Below are 20,697 nucleotides of genomic sequence, written 5' to 3' on the forward strand. Positions count from 1 at the left end.
CTCTTGAATAATTCTGGATATAGTTGTTGATGTGCCACATGTATGTTTCTTGATCTCTTCCTATTGTTAACCCATAAATTGGATATTGTTAGTTTATCAAACTTGATGACTTTAGGGATGTGTAATGACATTTTAACACTGATATGTGGTGGAGGATATACTAATCTCATACAAACCATATTGGTTTTGTACTTCTGAAGTAGATCTCATGTTAGAACTATATGGATAACCATATGAACTTTGCTCAGTTTCTAAGCTCATGTAATCAAAACTTAAGGCCACTGAATCCTCATCAGTTTGACTCAATTGAGTTAAACAACGTCTTTTACAAATGGTTTATTTAAAAAGTATAAATTTTTTAAAATACTAATTAAGTCTTAGTATTTACTTTTTATTTAAACCATGTTGTCACATTTCATTGAAAAAAATATGAAAAAAATGTGCTACAAAATTAATTTTTATTAAAAAAATTTCACAAGGTTTTTGGACATTTCCAAAAATATCCTGGATATTTACGGATATTCACGGATTTTACGGATTTTTTGGACATTGCGAACATTTTATGGACACACCGAGAAGTATATATTCCCCCATATCCATGTCAAGACTTCAAAATATGGACAATGTCGTGGAAATGTCGTGGAAATGTTGACGATGTCGTGGATATTTTCATCCTTGATATTATCTTAGTGAAGTACATGTGTCAAATAATGAATGTATAAAATGACAAAAAAAGTGGCATAAAAAGAGACACTAACATTTTTTTTATAATAGTATATATAGACTCGGCAAAAAAGATAAAAATTGTTATATATATTGAGTGTGTAGCCGAATTATTGTCTCGACGCAAGATTGATCTTCGTGATAAGGTTGAGTTGGTATGTTCTACCTCTTTGGTGGTAATAAGATACTAGGGGGCGGATTCCCTAGAGCCAAATTTTAATAAGGGTATATTAGAGATTTCATACTTGTAGTTTTGGTGTCCTAGTTTTTATTCATGTTACACAACATAAGATTCTTTTTTCGAAGCTTATTTTTATTATAATAAAATTGTGCAAGGGTTAAAAGCTAGAGGATATACACTTAGTTTGATATTGTTATAGATTTTAAAAAAATTACTTTTTAGTTGTTCTGAAAGAAAAAACAGTTGTTACAAAAAGTAAGTGTTTGATAAATTATAATTATAGTAATTGTGTTGGTTCTAAAATCAGTGTAATAACATTTGGTAAATTATGAGGTTGAATTGTTGTGGATAGTTAAAAATTATGACTACATTATATTATATTTAATATAATACAATAAAATTATTATTAAATAACATATAATACAATAAAATTATTATTAAATAACATATTATATAATAATATTATTATTAAAATAGTTAATATAATTATAATATTATAAAACATATTATAATAGTACATAAGAAATAATATATTTCAGTTATAATATAATTAAAAATTACAACTATATTATATTATATTATATTATATTATATTATATTATAGTTTAATATATTATATTATAATAGAATATAGAATCATTATTATATTATATTAAATAAATATATTATAATACTAGATAATAATATTAAAATTATAAGATTATATTAAAATTTAATTATATTAATTAAACTATTATTATTAATATAATAAATATAATTATATAAATACAATATAATACATAATATTATTATAATATTATAATAATATAATTATTATAATATCATATTATAATTATAACATCATATAATAATTATATTATAATTATAATATCATATTATTAAAATAATTATAATATTATTATAGTATCATGTTATATGATAAAATAATATTAGAGTTACTAATATAATTATGATATTATTTGTTACAATATTATTATTACATTATATTATATTATTGTATTATTATATTATATTATATTACAAGTCTGAATTTTAGATTAGGAAGAGTAAATTTTAAATTTCATTAGGGGTATTATGGGTATTATAAAAGTTTCATTAATTGTACTATGTTAATTCCCGTACAATCTAAAAGTTAAAGTTGTCTTTATGCTGCTTCTGATTTTGGCTGTAAATTATTCAAAAATCACTTTTGAGAAGATTTACCAAACACTAAAATCAATTTTTGCTACAAGCAGAAGCTGATTTTGGGAGGGAAAAGTAATACTAAATGCAGCCATAATTATCACATTAGAGTGAATCAATACAAACCTTATTTTGTTATTATTTGATTATTTTAGCTCTCACGTAAGAGTGAAAACCTTATTTTATAATTATTTGATTGATTTATCTTCGCATTTGTTGCTCTTCATGGTAAAGAAGTAGGAAACTCAGGCTGTGTTTAGAATTGATCTCATTTTTATTTTTCACATTTTTTGAGAAAAAAATAAAAACGTTTTCAAAACTGAGTTTGGCACAATAAAGACAAAAAACGGAAATGAAAATGATTTTTTGGTTTAGTGTAAAATGAGATAAAAATAAAAAATGACTTTTAGTCGTTTTTCATTTTTTGTTTTCATTTTCTCCTCTCTCGAGCAGAGAGAGAGAAAGAGAGACGTTAATAGTTTTTTTACACTGAAAATAATCTCTTGATAAAACTAATAAACACATTTTTAAAAATAATTTCTGTCTGAAATTAAAAACGTTATTATTTTTATTTTTATAAAAAAATAAAATTATTTTATAACGGATTCCAAACGCACCCACAATTTTTAACAAAATATAGGAGCCAGGCTAAAACATGCGTCAAAATGCAAACATTCTTCCTATAATTGTCTTGCTTGGAAGTAGCGGAGCCAATGCGGGTTACAACACATGACGCCAACACAATGACATGACAGACACGAAATTGAGTTGAATTGGCGTGATTTATTAAATTTTTATTTAGAATATATGTAAATATGGACAAATATTTTTTAACACAAATTTTTTAATAGATTTAATTTGAATAACATGAAAGATATAAGATTTATAACCTATATTATCTAAAGTGTTACCCCTATTTGGAAGTAACCCAAACGAAATATAAGCTTCAAGTCTTAAGTCATGTTTGTTAAATTTTATATTTCTCAATTATCAATTAAAAGGTAACTTACTATTTGAAACTCAAAAATAACTTCCTCAAGAAAGTAAATAAATAAAATAACTTCTCATGTTCTTTTTCTGGAAGATCTCTGGGTTCTCATGGAAGAGAACCCGAGCTTCCAAACAACTTTTGAAAGTTGCATTTGGATCTAAAAGTAAACAACTGTGCAAACATGCCCACATAGACACACACATTAACATTGTTCCCTTTGAGAAACGTAGAATCCAAGGCTTTGGAAACCTCCCCCACCTCCACATGCTTCTTTCTTCTATTTATCTTTTTCTTGCGTTTCCCTTTTCTGTATCCTCGCCTAATTGGGGTCCCTCGTGGCTTTTTGGATACAGCCTTGCTGTTTTGTAGCTTTTATTCTTCTTATTTTTCACTTTTTTATACATATTTTCAGTAGTTGATTTATCCTATAGTTCTTCTCTCTTTCTTCTAGTTGACACTAAAACATAAGTTCTTATTATCTCTTCCATTGGGTATGTCACTAAGAAGTTGAGAAAAAGGCTATAATAATACCAATTGTATTTTCGTACATGAACTAAAACGAAAAAATTCAGCAAACAAATGCACTCATGAGGATCATGGAGGGTCACACAAATATACGTAGTGATTTGCATGTTTGAATTTCCAATACCTTAATAACATGCAGTCAGACGTGCTGATCAGTAGATGACACTCAAAACGCTACAATTTTAGTGACCTATTAATTGCATTAAAGAATTCGGTAGGTAAAGAGTACGTAACTTCTTTGTGTCGTTTGCAATATGGCTCACCAAAAATCTTCAGAAAAATAATTGGGTGGACCACGTAATAGTCTTACCATTGACGTTCCAACTTTTTAAAAGATGAAACTAAATCCCAGTACTTATACACATTGTTAATGTCATTGGTTGTGGCGTGATAAAGGCTATCTAATTATCCTTTAAAAAAAAAAAAAGAACAAAGAAAATTGATCTTGCCCTATTTGCTAATGCTTTACTTCTAGTATGGTAACGATAAGGAATCTTATTTTATCTTATTCTTTCAACTTTCTTTATCTTTAGGTCGGAATATTGCAGCTCATATTTTGAGAACAATCTAAAGAAGCAAAAACATTTCTTGTGTTGTCCAATACTCTTCTAGTCCTACATTTTTGTAAGGCCTACCAAAGAGAAAGGTTGCAATATATATCTGTGGTCCCATATACCAACCCACCCAAAAAAAAAAAAAAAAAAAAATCCCAAATTATGCACTTAGATGTCCCCGAATCTCACTATTTTTTTGATTTATTAATAAGTAAAACCGTGGCTTACGTGGTGCTACAAAGCTTCCAATCCAACAAAAAACAGGAAGACTCTTTTGTAAGTCGTTGTTGATTATTTTTCTTGTGAGAGCCATGACAAAAGGAAATGAAGTTGAATAAGTACAAAATGCAAGTATAGGATTCTTAAACATAGTACTTTGAACTTCTAGTATCATGGTGCCATATTAGCAATAACAAGATTGCACTTAGTGTTAGAACTTTGGGCCGGCGGGCCGGCCTAAGGTCTGAATTTTTCCGGTTCGGTGAGCAGCCCAACTACTGGCCCGTTCAACAATACATTTTCGGGCTCGGGCAACCTGACAATGGACACCACGCCGGAGACCGCCGCCATGTTGTCGCCGTCAACCGCCGTTCGCCGGAATTTTTTTGAATTTTTCCGGCCAGGCCCGATTTGCCCGAAAACCAGACCAATGGTCAAAAGTGCGATCATTGGAGCCCGACCCAACCCAAAGCCCGGTCCCAACGACAAGTTTTTTGACCGTTGCCTGAATTTCTGGCCGAACCTGACCCGCCGAAAATAAAAGTAGCCGTTGGATCTGAATTTGGGGGAAAAAAATCAATTTTTTAACCTAAAAATTTCGCTATAAATACCCCCCATCCCCCACACATTTTCCTCACTCAAACTCTCTCAATCCCTCTCAATTTCTCTCAATCTCTCTCAATTTCTCAAATCTCTCTCATAATTTTTTCAAAAATTTTCACATTATCCTAAAGCTCTCTCTCTCAAATCGCTCCTATTTTTTTATAATAGATTCTTTTGGTTATAGTGGTATTCCCGTTGATGCCCAACACAACGTGAAAGAAGGGTAATTTTCCACTAATAAATTTGTTACGCAGGAATCTAATAATCCGAGCCCTGGTGGGCGTACTGCAGGTCGTGATCGCAATGGTGGTGGGCGTGGAGAAGCAGCGAGTGCAAGTGCGACTGCGTCTACAAGTGTTGCAACCTCCAGGAGGAAATGCAAGCGCACCTTGACAGTTTGGGATCACCTCGACATAATTGAGGAGATCGACAATGAAGGTAACACTAAACATATAGCTCAGTATAAATATTCTTTATCTAAATTACGAGGTGACACTATTCACGGCACCACACACTTGAGAAGACACTCCGAGAAGTGTCTTCAAAAGCTTAGCCAGTCCGGCGGACCCGAACTCCGCCAAACACAATTATCTTTTGATCGCGCAACCAGTGGTCTAACTGTTGTTCCCGAATCGAATTCGGGTGCGGAAGCATGGGGAGAGGCGGATCGTGTATCACAAAAATTTTCATAAAACTTTTGAGATACTCTATAGATTATATTAATTTATGCACGAATAAATTAATCGCATTAATTTACATCAAGAACTCAATCCGGAAAAATACCCTGGAAGCCGACTCGGATGATAACTTGAGTTCTTCGACCACGAACAGTCTTTGCTCCAAGTTTGTGTTTAGAATACCAAAGTCTTTCACGTCAATTCCTTGATTCCACGTAGACGTGTGTGTGGGCACACGTGAGACAAAACAAGTTTCTTAAAACACTCGAATTTCCACAAACACCAACGCATGCACGATGTGGAATTTTTTTGGAGAAAAATATTTTGCTCTCTTTTTTCTTCTTGAGAAATTCGGCCACCAAACAATTTAGGGCAGAAAAATATGTTTCAAAAATTGTGTTTACAATTTTCTATCATTCTCATATTTAAAGAGTAGAAGTCAAACTTCAAAACAGAATCAAATCCCTATCTCCAATTTTTTGAATTTGGAACAAAAAATTCCTTCCCTTTATCCATAAGGTGGCCGGCCATATCACTAGGGTTTTTCCCTGTGTGTGGCGCCAATAGCAGATAGGGAAGGAAGAGATTTTATCCTTTATCCAGTAGTCCAATTTTAATTCAGATTCAAATTCGAATTTAAGTCAAACTTAAATTAATTTGAATTCTAAATTGAACAACTTATCAAATAAGTTTAAATGGAAAAATCTAGATATGTTCAAATTCAAATTTAAATAATCACATTATTTAAATAAAAAAAAAGACATTAATTACTTCTAAACTGCGAAGTGTCCATTTGATATACTCATTACATATAGATCAATCCTTCATAAATAATTCATAATTAGAGTCATGTAGAATCCGTTAACCTCTCTAATTATATTTGCATCCTTGAGTACCATTGATTCTCTAATGGATAGTGATTCATAAAACTCATTCATGAACCAGAGCGCTCTTACTAATCCAAGTACCGAATCAACACTCAAGAGAATTATTTATCTACTTCTTTCTCAAGAAGGAATGGATTCCATCTCGTACAATAACATTCCCAGCTACCTATTTCATTATGTCTCCAAAATACAAGGAATAGGATTCAGGGTCTCAGAATCCGTACCGAATAAATCAAACGACATAAATCCATAAATAGGAGTTTGTTAAGAACTCAGGATTAAGATCATCCTATATATGACCATCGGTAGACTCAATTAGAATTTCTATGCTTAACAAAAATTATTAGAAATTCATATTGTGTATGTGTCCTTGTTCCACATAATCTTATTATGTGAAATACACTCATTCAATATCTCGCCATATTAACAGTGCAGATAACACCGTTCCATTCTAAATGGGAATGACATGTATTAATAATATTTTAATTAAAGATTCTGAACTTTAATTAAATTCATCATGAATAATGTTTTTGATTATTATCCTTAAATACTATCCTCTCGTATATAACACTTATATACTGTGTTTAAGGTTACATAAACAATCACGAAATTTTCATTTGATATTCATAAAATATATGCACATAAAATGATGAATAAACTCTTTTATTAATTAAATAATAAATATCCTATTACATCACATGCTTCCAGGACACTATTCTCAACACTAACTACTTAGAAATACTATCCGCAAGTAGATCATATGAAAGTTGCGCAAATGATAGATGCTTTAGATCAACCACTTAGTTTTGTAGATCATCCTAATTGGCAACGATATATTAAGGTTGTACATAATCCTAATACATAATTCACTTCAAAAACTACTCTTATGAAAGATTTATTAAAATTATTTAAAAAAAGAAAAAGAAGCATTAATTAATCTTTTACACTCGACTAGCGGGTGTGTTGCGTTAACGGTAGATATTTAGTTTGCCGTTGCCAATAAAGATTATTTAGCTGTAACCGGACATTACTTTAAACGATTTGATTCAGATAAGAGAATATTATGTTTTAAATGTGTTCTAGGATCACATAGCCAGATTTAATAGATAATACAATTTTAAATGTAATTGATGAATTTAGATTAAGAGATAAAGTAATAGCTATAACATTAGATAATGCTAGCGCCAATACAAAAGCAATTGAGTTCTTTAAAAATGATTTAAGTTTATTCGGTCACGATACTATTTTCCACCAACGTTGTGCATGCCACATAATTAATTTAATAGTTAAATCCGGTTTAAAAGAAATGGGTAATCACATTAAAAGAATTAGAGATAGTCTTCTATGGATTCAAGGTAGTAACCAAAGACAAGAAGATTGGTTTAAGTTCTTACAAGCATTAAATATACCTCCTAGAGCATTAGCGGTAGATATGCCTATAAGATGTAACTCAACTTATATAATGTTTCAACAATGCATCCCCTATAAGGATGCTATAACAAACTATATGTGTGTAAAATTATGAGTAGGTCATATAGATGCATATGATTGGCAAATTGCCGAAATTTTATATCAATTTTTAGGTAGGTTTCATGAAGTTACTCTAAAACTTAGTAGAACATATTACCCAACATCACCTTTAGCTTTAGGTGAACTTTTAAGAATTAGTATTTTATTTAGCGAATATAGGGAGGACCCAATCTTAGGAGTTCCTATGGAAATTTAGATATTATTTAAAAGAAATTTAAAAAATATTGGTCTAAGTTGCCTTTATTGTATGGTTTAGATATTATTTTTTATCCTAGATTAAAATTAGACGGTTTAGAAAGTGGTTTAGAAAACTTAGGTAAATTTTTAAGCATCAATTGTTCGGACCAATTTCCTATAATAAAGGCAAAAATATATTCGATCTATAGTAAATATGAGATTAGGTTTAGAAGTACAAACTCTAGAGTATAGGAACCGCAACAACAAGATGAAAATCCGCATTCATTCTTGAATGTTTTCGGGTTGAAAAAGAAGAAGAAGACAACTTAAACAGAAGCTAGGAGTGGATCTTCATCAACAGGTGGTAGCGGCATCAGCAGCTTCAACGAGCTTATGGCGTACCTCAATGAAAGCTTAGTAGTCGACGGTACTAGAGAATCATTTGACTTAATTCAATGGTGGAGGGCACAGGCATTAACTTGGCCAATCCTAACTCGATTGGCAATGGATATATTTTCGATCTCAGTCTCCACTATTTCATCCGAACAAGCCTTCAGTACGACATGACAAATACTTGAGGCATGCCGGAATGCATTGCAAAGGGACATTTGTTGAAGCCTTGGTCTGCATTAAGGATTGGGATCTTGCCGATCAACGTCTACAGGATACAATTTTGCCGACAAGCCAAGAATGGATCGATGAATTTAATCAATTAACATTTAATTTTGAAGACGATACTTCAACTTCAAATTATATTGTAAATTTGTAAATATGTATTTACTTTTGACATTGTAATTGTATAACTTTGTAAGTTTGTAAAATTTGTAATTCGTCACAAAATGATTGCACTTTTTTTCCTTACCAAGTTTTTATTTCAATTGGGTTTTTCTTAGTAAGGTTTTTAACGAGGCAATCATGAATTACGAATTTAAAAATTAATATACAAAATTAATTTATTAAATTGTGTTAATAATGTCTGTTGAATGTTGATTTTAGGTTTTATATAAGTTTAACACAAAATAACTTAATAATTATAAAGATTAAAAAATATAAAAAAAAATTCGGGCTGGCTCGGGCTGACCAGCCGGGCTCGGACAGCCCAATAGAAGCCTGCGGCCCATTCACGGGCCTTTTTAGGCTCGGGCGGACGGCCTGAAATTTTTGAGCGGGTCGGGTCGGGCACGGGGCAAAAACTCAATATTTTCGGGCGATCGCGGGCAGTTCTAGCACTAATTGCACTTGTGACCATTGTTTGGAAACCTTATTGTATGTGATTTTTTTGTTCAGTCACATACCAAAAAGTAATGTGCAGTTATTACATTTGTTGGTTAAATTGAAAAAAAAAATAGTGATTTTTTTTTAGAATAGTAATTTGTAACATCGTAGGTACAAGTCTATATCCAACTTTATTCTAAGAAAAGTTCAGAGGTGAGTTTACCGTTATTTTATGTAGACCCTACTCCACAAGTTAACATTTATTTGAAGTCGTATTTTATTGCTTGTTATCCATACGGACCATATCCAATTATCCGTTCGGTACTTTGCAGCACGTTATCAACATTATATTCTTCATTGGTCACTTTACCGAATCGCCACTTCAAAAGTAGTAGAATTTTGTTTTCTCGCATACTCCTTTGAAGGATTAAATGGTAAAAGCAGTCACCAACTCTTTTTGTGTTCGCGTTACCGAAGATAACAATGGCAAATAATAAAAAATAAAAATTGAATCGCAATGAAATAAATAAATAAAATAATGGAAAAGTAAAAAACTCACTTAAGAAAGAAAGATCTCAACCGTCCGATTGAAGTTTTTCGATGATTAGGCCGTATGTACACGGTGTTGTCATCTCCACGATAGCAGACACATAACAGCGGTGTTTAAATCTCACGATAAACAAATAAAATCATACGCCCATTTTATATTATTTTATCTTTTTAAATGAAAATTTTGACAAGAAAAACGAAAAAGAAAAAAAAAGAAACCAAAAAGCGAATTTAAACGGCACAATCGCCCAAAGAAAGAGGCCTCGCTTCGCTCGCTTCTCCTCTCTTTCATTGTTGGTCACATCGGAGCGGATCGCGGTCACATTTCGGCGGCTCTGACTATTGTTTCTTCGCCGGAGATTTTATCTAACTCATCGGAGACGAATGATTCCTCAGCTTTGTCACGGTTTCTGAGATTCGCTCTCCTTATTTGGATTATTCTGCTTTGTTTTTTTAAATTTGAAATCGCCGTCAAGAGGTACCGGTCGATTTTCTGTCTTTTTTTCCTTTCGTTTTCTCCGTGATTTTCTCAATTTCTCATTTCCAAAGTGGTTTTAATGGGAGTCGATATTCTATACGAAAATATAAGCACAATATCTATAAGATATTTGTATATAGATATTTCCGTTTTTGGAGGTTTTGGACTTCGGGTGCTTCTTGCTCTTTCTTGTTTGATTCAACATTTCTCGAGGCTTTTTCGAGTTTGATGTTATCATTTTCGTGGTAGTTTTCGAATGTTTGATAGCGACGAGGTCTGGTTGGCAGCTGATTGTTCCGTGTGATTTTCGTGGCCTAATTTGGGGATTTTGAGCTTTGTTTATTGTAATCTTTTCTTGTTACGGCGTTTCTTTGGCGAATCTGATTTTGCACATATTGTTGTTTGGCTGCTGAGAAAATTGTGGAAGAGTAAGATAATTTGAGTTTAAACATCTTCATGTCGTTTTGACATCGGAATTGAAAATTTACTGCTCTGATAAGCTTTTTCCTTGCTTTATAGTGTCCCCCGAGGATCAGTGTTTGGATTCCATGAATTTCAGAGAAGAAAATAACGAAAAATCCAGCCTATATATAAGAACTTGGCTCGGTTGAGCTTTATTCTTTATATATATGTCGGAGAAAGAGAAACATAGGATATCTCTGTTTTGTTTTGTTGCTCTTTGATTTTGGCTGTTTCGATAGAGAAATCTACTTCTATTTCATGTCTTCGTGTAATGGAATTATATTCTCTGCTGATTCGATTTCTCTCCTTGTATCATGTTTTTCTCCTTTCGGTTTCTCGACTATATATACACATAATTAGGTTATCTTACTTGTATCCGCAGTTTCTAAGAATTTGCTTCATATGATATTGAGCTAATCTGTAGTTTGTTATTCAATCTCTATCATAATATTTTCAATTACTATGCTGTTGAATTTGACGAGGGATTAATTTTTCTGTGCAGTTAGGAATACAAGATGATAGGATCCTTTATAACCAGAGGACTTGTGTATGTTACCGAAAGAGTTCTCTTTTCTTTTGATTTTGAAGGTAATATGTTTTTGAATGAAAACTTATTTGTGTTCTAAATGTTGGCAGAATGGTCCTTGGTTATGCTTATCCTGCTTATGAGTGCTACAAAACTGTTGAAAAGAATAAGCCAGAAATTGAGCAACTTCTCTTTTGGTGTCAGTACTGGTATGTTTTATTGATTTCCTTTTCTGTTACTAGACTCGCTACCACCTATAGTATGGATGACTCTATAGTAACATTTATTTTTTCTTCTTTTGGGGCAGGATTCTGGTGGCATTTTTGACAGTGTGTGAAAGAGTAGGCGATGCTTTCATTTCGTGGTGAGAATTTCTAATTTGAATTTGATGAGATCTATTAAATGCTCTTTCTTGTACCACTTCTGTACTTAATTTGTGTTTTTTTTCTTTTTCATTTTTGTTTTAATGAAGGGTTCCAATGTATTGTGAAGTTAAGTTGTTGTTTTTCATATACCTGTGGCACCCTAGAATGAAGGTACAAGATCTGGTTTATTGAGCTGTGCAATGATGTTTATGTTGTCTTTTTGTTTTGTTTTCCTTTATTTCTTTATCTTTTTTATTTTAGTGATAAATGTTTATGTGCATCAGGGGACAACTTATGTGTATGATTCCTTCTTTAGACCATATCTTGCAAAGCATGAGAATGATATTGATCGGAACTTGGTGGAACTAAGAACCAGGGCGGGAGACATTGCAGTTTTGTACTGGCAAAGAGCAGCAAGCTATGGCCAGACAAGAGTTTTTGATATATTGCAATATGTTGCTGCACAATCAACACCACGGCCTCGCCCTCCGGTATTTAATCATGGATATATTCTTGGAATTTTACTTTTATCTTTCCCTATTTCACATATCACTTTTCATTAGCATTACCATATGCAAAAGAGCAAAATAGTCCTTGAAAATTCTTTTTCATCATCTGCTTTATGATTCTTAGTTTTCCAATGATTACTGAGCAGGTGTACAAAAATAATTTGGGATACATTGACTTAAGATGGTTCTTAGTTTTGATGGTTTGTCAACGACAATAGTAACTTAACAGATACAGCGGTAATAGCTGTTTAACCATACTATAAACCTTTTTAATTCCTGAATAATTGATTTCATTGCATCCATCATGTAAGTGATGCTAAAGATGTTGGAAATTCCCTGGTTGTTTCTCGTCTAAACCATATTTGCCATTTGGAATGAATTACAGATTTCCGTTCTTTCTTATGCTGCTACTCTTTTCTCATCCCCTGAAAAAACTTGTTATTGTGTTTTCACAGGCACAACAGCAGGGCGGTAGGGCTCGCCAACCTCCTCCTCGCCAAAATTCTGCTCCAAATCACCAACCTGCTACAGCACCACCATCACAACCCGAAGAACCATCATCTCCCACATCTAGCACATCTTCGAGTCAGTACCAAAAGGAGATAGCAGAAGAGCTTGCTTCTCAGGAAGCGCCTAAAGCTGCCACCCAAGCAGCAAGTTCAAGTACTCAAAACCAAGCGGCAGCTCCCAATACTAAAAACCAAGCGGCTGCTCCAAATACTAAAAACCAAACAGCAGGTCCAAATGGTAAAAACCAAACAGTAGATCCGAACGCTAAAAGTAAAGCAGCAGATCCAAATACTAAAACTAAAGCGACGGCTTCAAATGCTCAAAAAACTACAGCTGCACCTGAAAAGTCCATTCAATCAGTGCAGTCGGCGCCAGCTGAATTGGAACCAATGCAACTCGAGGCAGGAGCTTCTTCTTCAGAAACCGAAAATGGTGACCCTCCAAAAGAGACAGTCATGGAAGATGCCATTCGGCTCACACGGGGTAGGTTGCGGAAAAATCGATCTACTGAGGCCCGTTGAAAGAGGTTGTGTTCCCCATATTTTAGTTTGCAAAAGCTTTTATTTGACATTAGGTGGTTGATGGTTGTGGAATTGTTGGTGTAGACGTTGCTGTAAATCTGTTATCTAGTTTTGATTTATTTGTTGCTTTATTTTTTGCACATTGTTCGCGGATTAAAGGGTCTTGGCTAGTAGGGTCGGTGTTATCATTCTGAAACACATGTTGATCAAGATAAAACGGGAATTTTTGAAAGGGTGTTAGGGTCGCTAGCGAGGTTGCGTCAGGCGCTCACCTATCAACTTTCATAATCGATTGGCGAAATAATAGGTTGAAACAAATTTTAGATTATCCTTTCATACGGCTCATAATTGGGTCTGGTATGAATGAGTTAAGAATTGAACTTTTGATTTTATGTTTTACGGAAACGTGCAAATATGTGTGCGGGTTATTCGTTATTCAAAATTGAATTTCTAGTTGGCTTTTTTTGTATTATCGAGTCGTTGGAACTTGAAATGCTTGTTGTTTTTTTTTTTTTTTTTTTTTTTTTTTTTTTTTTTTCAAATTTAAAAATCAAACTTGAAATGCTTGTTTGCCATCCAAAATTCGGCTGAAAAAAGATTTGACAGATTTTTTTTCTATAATTTGACAACCGGGATAAGATAGCGTGTCGGAAGTTGGTAGGGTATTATAATTAAAAATATCACATTTAATTTTTTTTATTATAATTAAAAATTTTAAAAAAATATCATATTTTAATTCAAATTAAAAACTTGAATTCACATGAACGATCCCTAAATTAATTCCAAACTTCTGAAATCAATAATGCATAAAACCCTAGTAAAAGTGCAAATTGGAGGGAGCTGCACTGACTTTGCGACATCTGGATGAAGCAAATTTGCAATAAAATAAAGGGGCACAAATCACGGAGTTGCAGATGTCACGTGCCAGTGCTTAAACAATGAACATTATCAGTTTTCTAACCAGTAGTCAAAGCGCGTTCATATAGCAAGTTTTTGTTTACAACTTAGTGTTAATTATTTTTAATTTTTTCTCATTTTCATAAATTTAATATATGATATATTTATAAAAAAAATGTCTCAAATTAATTGTAAGTGCGCTAACATTATTTATAAAGAGCTTCTATTAAATTTTTAACTAACAAATTAAAATAAAAAAAATACAGACCCGACGAAAGAGATTGTACCAAAAAGACCAGTTTACTAATCGTTTGGTTGGGTGTGTCCTTAATCGCCCCAGAGAAGCCAAAGTAAAAAACAATAAAAAAATATAAAATTTATCTTTAAGAGTACATGAATATAAATTTTTATTTCTTATTCTTGATAAATACTATTTTATTAGTGTAATTATTTAACTAAAAAAGTTATGAATCAAGAATAAATGATAAAAATCCTAACTCATACACTTTTAAAAAGTATTTGTCAAGATTACTCAAAAATAATTATTATCTTTTTGATAATTCAAGTTAAAAGTACTTAAAATGGTTATTACATCAACTTTTTTTAGTTAGAACAAGAATAATATTACATCTGTATTTTGAAAATAAAATCATATTTATAGAACATAAAATCCAATAAAAAACTAATTATAGTAAGGGCATATTAGAGAATAAATATTTCAGTAGTAGTTTTTTTTTAAATATAAAACATATTTAAAAATAAATCAAATAGAAAATTAATTAAAGTGTACATATGAGAAATAGAAAAATGTTTAATTAAGGATATTTTTTTGAGAAAATTTATTTCAATGTAAAATAGAACAATAAAATTAGTCAAACACATCTAATCTAACATATATAGAGAATTATAGTAAAAGTATTTGATTAGGGATATTCTTATAACAAAAAATATTTAAATTGAGAAATTAGAAAAGAAAAAATAATTTAATGAAGTGGAAGAAGCATCAATAAATGACATGAATATAAGACTCCATTCATTTCACCGATTCGAGTTTTACTACAGTAAAATACTCTAAAAAATAATCACATCTAACTTTTTTACTACTAAAAAAACTTTCATATAAAATTACATCTTAACTCGAATTAAAAACTTAAATCAACAAATTAAACGAGCTTAAATGAAAAATAATTAAGGGTCAAAGAATAAAGAAAAGTTCAAAAAAAAAAAAACAAAAAAAGACAATCGATGCATACGTGGCAGAAGGAGCGCGCTTTGAACTTTCACGTTTTTATATACGTCGATACTAGATAAATGTAGATAGATGTAAAATGTCCCAAATTTTTCAGGCGTTCTAAAGTTCTAAACTAAAATTAAAAGATACCTGGCGAAAATAATGCAATACACCAGTTACGCCAACTTTAGAATCGGTATTGTAACACCTTATCAATGCGACAGTGGTATTACAGACTTCAGCGTCAATATAAGCATTTAAGCTATTTCACTCAATTGAAAAAAAGCCAAAATGAGTGAAACATTATTCCTTGCAGGGAACCAATATAAATGTCTGAACTTTATAGTCACTATTGATAAGATTAAGAGGAGAAAAAAGATCATTTGACTGTACAATTGGCATATCAATATGTGAAGAAAACATTAGAAGCCCTCTTCATGTTACCCGTAACCTTCAACTACATTCTCCTATTCAAATTATGCACGGTGTTCACTTGTCACCGATCCAGTCTTGCCCTATTTTATACAGCAGTCTTGAAATGTGTAGTCTGATTGCGCCATGCACTGCTCATTTGCTATTAGTCACCAAGAAACAGAAATGGCACGTTACATATGGGATTCCTGATCGAAAAAAGGCCTCCGAACTCTTCCACCTCCCAATTGCAAATTGACATATGGAAATTATAGGAGAAGAAAAGACTAATAAAACTGAGAATAACTGACAAATTGTTATTTACCCCACAGATTCGTAATGCTGACTTCCGGATCCGATCTAAACCAATAATCATCATTCGCCTGCAAACCGACCTTAGTGAAATTGATTAGCTTTCCGAAGAGAAAAGCACTTGAAGTTAAAGTACTTGCACATAAAGCCCTTAAAAAAAAGGTACTTACATCAACATTTGCCGGAATTATCTTCTGAATTCCTGATGCTTTTGATCCAAGTGAACCGAGGCTAAAAGAGGATACCTTTTGATTACCCTGATGATCAAAAGAGAGTCCTTCACCGTCCCTTACAGATGAACTCTTCTTGCTAGATTGCTTGGTTGTTGCTTCCTCGTGTGCGCCTTGATATTTGCTACAAGCATCAATTATATAGCCATTATAGAAGTACATGCATGTATGAAATAGGAAAAGGGTTAATCTCACAAATGGTTCCTGAGGTTTAGCCTCAATCCCACTTTAGTTCATGACTTTTCAAACGTCGTACAGTTGGTCCCTGAGGTTTTATTCTGTTTCAGTTTTGGTCCTTCTGTTAGTTTGGTGTTAAATATTTGACGGAATCTATAGAAATTATGGACTAAAATTGGAAACATATAAAGTTTAGAGACTAAAACAATACAAAAATCAAAAGTTAATTTCCACAAATATTTTTGGATTCTAATTTACACAGAGTCTATTAAATTTTAACGCCTAGTTGATATAAGGGCCGAAATTGAAACAAAGTAAAACCTCACGAACCATCTGTGCGACACTTGAAAAGTCAGGAATTAAAGTGGGATTAAGTGTCGACCTCAGGGGCCATTTGTGGAATTAACCCCAAAGGAAAAAGGCCCAAGTAGAAGTCTTATAAATCCAAGGACTATCAGAATTTTGAACATATGTATAAATATATTTCACATGCATCACAATGCTAGATCTTCCCCTTGCGTCCATGGAGGGATTGAGGGAATATGTGCATATGAGTTAATGAAAGAAAAGATACCTCAACAAGTACAAATCAATCGGTCCCCTGGAGCTTCTAACAATTAGTTTATATTGCCTTTGGGAAAAACTGATATCCTGATCATTATAAGAATGCAACCAATTAGGAACTAGTACATTACACAAAAATGTAAACACATTTGTCCACGCAACCTACTGCATCGGGATCAGGAACTTCGATATAACTTGCTGTTGGAGCCTTTATCGCAATCAGTGTTTGATTCTGTTTGCAATACCAATGAGTGAGATTAAGTAGATCATTTGATAATCAATACAACAATTATGATAAGCAAAGTTGGATAAAAGAAATTTTCAAGGAAAACTTCCGAGGTTCGGAGGACAATGACCTGAAAGCATGGAAGAGTCAAAATATCGTCCACCGTTAGAAATAGGTACCTAAGTCAAAATAGGCAGTATGAAGAAAACTCTGAAAATGTATCCCAGAAAAAAAGCGGGAAGAGGGGGGAGAGACATAAGGAATTTTGAATGTACTTTTTACAGTTTTCATCTTCCCCCAGGGCCCTTAGACGATCTTGCTTGTCCCTGAAATAGAACATGGACAACAGCTCAAAACACAATGAGAAATAAAATGCGAGAATTATCTCTTGCAAATCCAACTGAACCAACCTTATAGCCTCATCAAGCCTGTATTCTTCCGCATATAAACTTCCAACTTCAGCCTGGAATAAAACTAGACTGTAATTGTATAGACAGAGTTCAAATTACTGCATCATGTTTCTTTCAAAAGCATGGAAGCATAAATTTTATCTATACCACGCATATTATTTAGAAAAAGATACCAGTCCTAACCAATCTCATTAATATAATTCAAAAATCAGGCGGAAAGATGGTGCAACGTTGTGTTATGTACTGCATCAGTGAATGTATATGCATATTTTTTCTACAAACAGCATGCTAACAACACTTCTCTATAATCTTCTTCATATCAGATTTCTTCACTAGCTCCATTGAAAAATATGAATAAAAACACATAATCTGTTATGAATTAGAAAGAAGTCAATTATTTGAGGTGACTCACCACCCACTATATAGTCTATACGACAATGAAAAATAAAAACTTTGGGTCAAAAGTGGTTCACTGAAAGTACCATTTCTAAAATCCAAAAATAAGGAAAGGTTAAGTTAATGATGAGTTACATAGATCAAAATGATTAATATGTTAGATGTACCTTTAACCCAGCAATCTCATCAATCAGTTTACTTGGCCCCAATCCATCGTATCCCCTGTTTGTAAGATTTGATGGTTATATAAAATTTAAAAATTGCAGATAAAGCATGTAGAAAAAATCATCTGAATTACTTCCAGCGAATATGGTTCTTCGAAGTTTTCTCTATCAATCCTACTCCTTCAAGAACATTTGTAATATCATATATTCTTCTCTTTTGAACCTGTGACGACAACAAAACATAGTTTATAAAAACAAGTGAAAATATGAAATGAGCAAGCATCCAACCACTATGGAAAGTAAAGTTTGGACTCTCACATAGGAAATTATAGAAGTATCCTATGTACCTCTAATACTCCTGCAGTGTGGTTCAGGTCAAGAGTTCGATCCTCGGCCTCAAGAATTAATTTGACAAATTTCTTGGTTAACAAGCCTACAAATGACACATTACACCTCTAAATCTTGGTAACAAAATCCACCAAAAGAACAAGTATACAAAAAATTACTTCACTATTAAGATAATTCTGAGATAAAGAAAGACATAAAAGAGGTCAGTTAGAATCAACTAAAACCTTTATAATCTGATCTTACCTAAAGAACTGTCGTAACGGCAATTAATAGACGGGCTCAATCCATTAAGACACTCAACTTTCAATCTTTGAGATCCAATTTTGGTCTGTTTTGGAACTTTTGACTTAATGTTATACGTTCCAAGTCCAGAAGGCTTTCGTTCAGCAGCAGGGTCGTTAACTTTGCTTTGTCCTGCTACAGCTGGGCTCCAGATCTGAGCCTCATACTTTACATTCGATTGCACCAACTACAAAGAAGATCATTCTCTAAAATAATTTTCTCAAATTCTTAAAGTTTGAAATAAATAAATGTGCACGTGTCGGAGCAGTAATTTCAATTTTGAAAAATATAGATTATAGAGTGCCAAACAGCAATAGATGATAGCATCATACTAATATTTGGAAAATAACAGAGTGCAGGACACAAGTTCAACAACTAACCGTATAGTTCTAGAGAGAAAAAATGATTCTAATGCAAACTTATATATCTGCGCATGATAATTTAAGACTTGTACGCATTTGCTTGCGTTAGGATAAAGAAGTAAAAGATACATAAATAAATCCGAAAGATGAAATTATAGATCACTGGTGGTTAATGAATTACTTCTAGATGTTCGATATTCAGCCAAACACAGCCAAATTAGACTACTTAGAATCAGATTCGATTCCTGATTGACGAATTTGAAATTTAATGAAGCCAGAAAACACAAAATATTCTTCGAAAAGGCAAATCAACTCCTTATGCAAAATGAAATTTTCACCGATTGATTTTCAAATAGTATTGAATAGTCAAGTAACAAAGAAATCAAAAATCAATAAGCAAAGAAGCTACTAAATCATTCAACGATTCAAACTAAAGGACTCGCGCGGAAAAATATATCATCTTCATCAAGCAGATTAAGAAACCAAAAGAAAAAGATCGAAAACCTAAAGCAGACGATAATGAGGAAGGGAAAAAAAGACGAAAACGACAAAAAAAAGAAGCAAAATCGATGAACAAGAAGAAGAAATCAGCGATTGACGGAGAGTTGAGTCATCGGAAGCCTAGTAAAGGCGGAAGAAGTGTGTACCTGAGAGTTTTTGGAGAAATCGCAGAGGCGATGATGGCTGTGATTGGAAGGAGGAGCGACAAAGTGAGGTCTGAGAGGAGAAGAGGAAGAAGAAGAAGAAGAAGGAAAGAGGTGGGGATTGGAAGGAGAAGAAGAGGAATGGTGGTGTGAGAGAGGATGAGGATGAGAATGCAGAAGCTGAAATTGGAAGCCATGAGCGGTGCTCGGATCATCCATCATAAGGGCGGAGAGAGAAAGAGAGGTTTTTTTGAGTGTTGGAGGGAAAGGTGCGTTTGCGTGTTTTTGTGTGAGAGAGAGACTGAAGTCTGGTTCGTCTCGCTGATTCGAGTTTAGAATTTGAGTTAAGATATAATTTTATATGAAAATTTTTTATTATAATAAAAAAATTAAATGTGACTATTTATAAAAATTTTTTATTGTAACAAAACTCAAATTAATAAAATAAACGAAACCCGAGCGAAGGGTTTTAGTTTTTCTGGGATTGTATGCGCGAGCGAAGCAGCGAGAGGCCTTAAACGCAAACACATACACATGGATCTTGGAATCACCCACCTTAGATACCGGGTCGGGCCAGTTAGGGGAAAGATAAAAGTGTCCCTTTGAAAATGGGGAAAAATGATAAGAAAAAAAAATTGTAGTATACGTATTTTTCTTGT

At 32.8% G+C, this 20,697-nt stretch overlaps 2 protein-coding genes across 4 annotated transcripts; one reads left to right on the plus strand and one right to left on the minus strand.

Moving 5' to 3' along the window:
• Positions 1-10,176: 10,176 nt before the first annotated feature.
• On the plus strand, positions 10,177-13,524 carry LOC21399111 (HVA22-like protein i). Of its 2 annotated transcripts, none has more exons than XM_024170810.1 (7): positions 10,177-10,491; positions 11,456-11,500; positions 11,590-11,688; positions 11,787-11,843; positions 11,952-12,015; positions 12,129-12,335; positions 12,809-13,524. In XM_024170810.1, the coding sequence occupies exons 2-7, from the start codon at positions 11,469-11,471 to the stop codon at positions 13,382-13,384; spliced, it is 1,035 nt and encodes a 344-aa protein (XP_024026578.1). In that variant the 5' UTR covers positions 10,177-10,491; positions 11,456-11,468; the 3' UTR covers positions 13,385-13,524. The 2 variants fall into 2 exon arrangements, with proteins under 2 accessions (XP_024026578.1, XP_010104440.1); XM_010106138.2 differs by having other exon boundaries at positions 11,460-11,500.
• Positions 13,525-15,688: 2,164 nt separating this feature from the next.
• Positions 15,689-20,333, minus strand: LOC21399112 (transcription factor E2FC). 2 transcript variants are annotated; one of them, XM_010106139.2, is made up of 13 exons: positions 20,042-20,331; positions 18,994-19,219; positions 18,750-18,835; positions 18,537-18,625; positions 18,406-18,460; positions 17,843-17,895; positions 17,708-17,758; positions 17,563-17,611; positions 17,373-17,438; positions 17,217-17,293; positions 16,406-16,589; positions 16,249-16,306; positions 15,689-16,086 (listed from the first exon to the last, which is right to left on the minus strand). In XM_010106139.2, the coding sequence occupies exons 1-13, from the start codon at positions 20,258-20,260 to the stop codon at positions 16,028-16,030; spliced, it is 1,272 nt and encodes a 423-aa protein (XP_010104441.2). In that variant the 5' UTR covers positions 20,261-20,331; the 3' UTR covers positions 15,689-16,027. The 2 variants fall into 2 exon arrangements, with proteins under 2 accessions (XP_010104441.2, XP_024026586.1); XM_024170818.1 differs by lacking the exon at positions 15,689-16,086 and adding an exon at positions 16,108-16,164 and having other exon boundaries at positions 20,042-20,333.
• Between the last annotated feature and the right edge of the window lie 364 nt (positions 20,334-20,697).

Source organism: Morus notabilis, unplaced genomic scaffold (assembly GCF_000414095.1).
Source record: "Morus notabilis unplaced genomic scaffold, ASM41409v2 Scaffold550, whole genome shotgun sequence".
Classification (NCBI taxonomy): domain Eukaryota; kingdom Viridiplantae; phylum Streptophyta; class Magnoliopsida; order Rosales; family Moraceae; genus Morus; species Morus notabilis.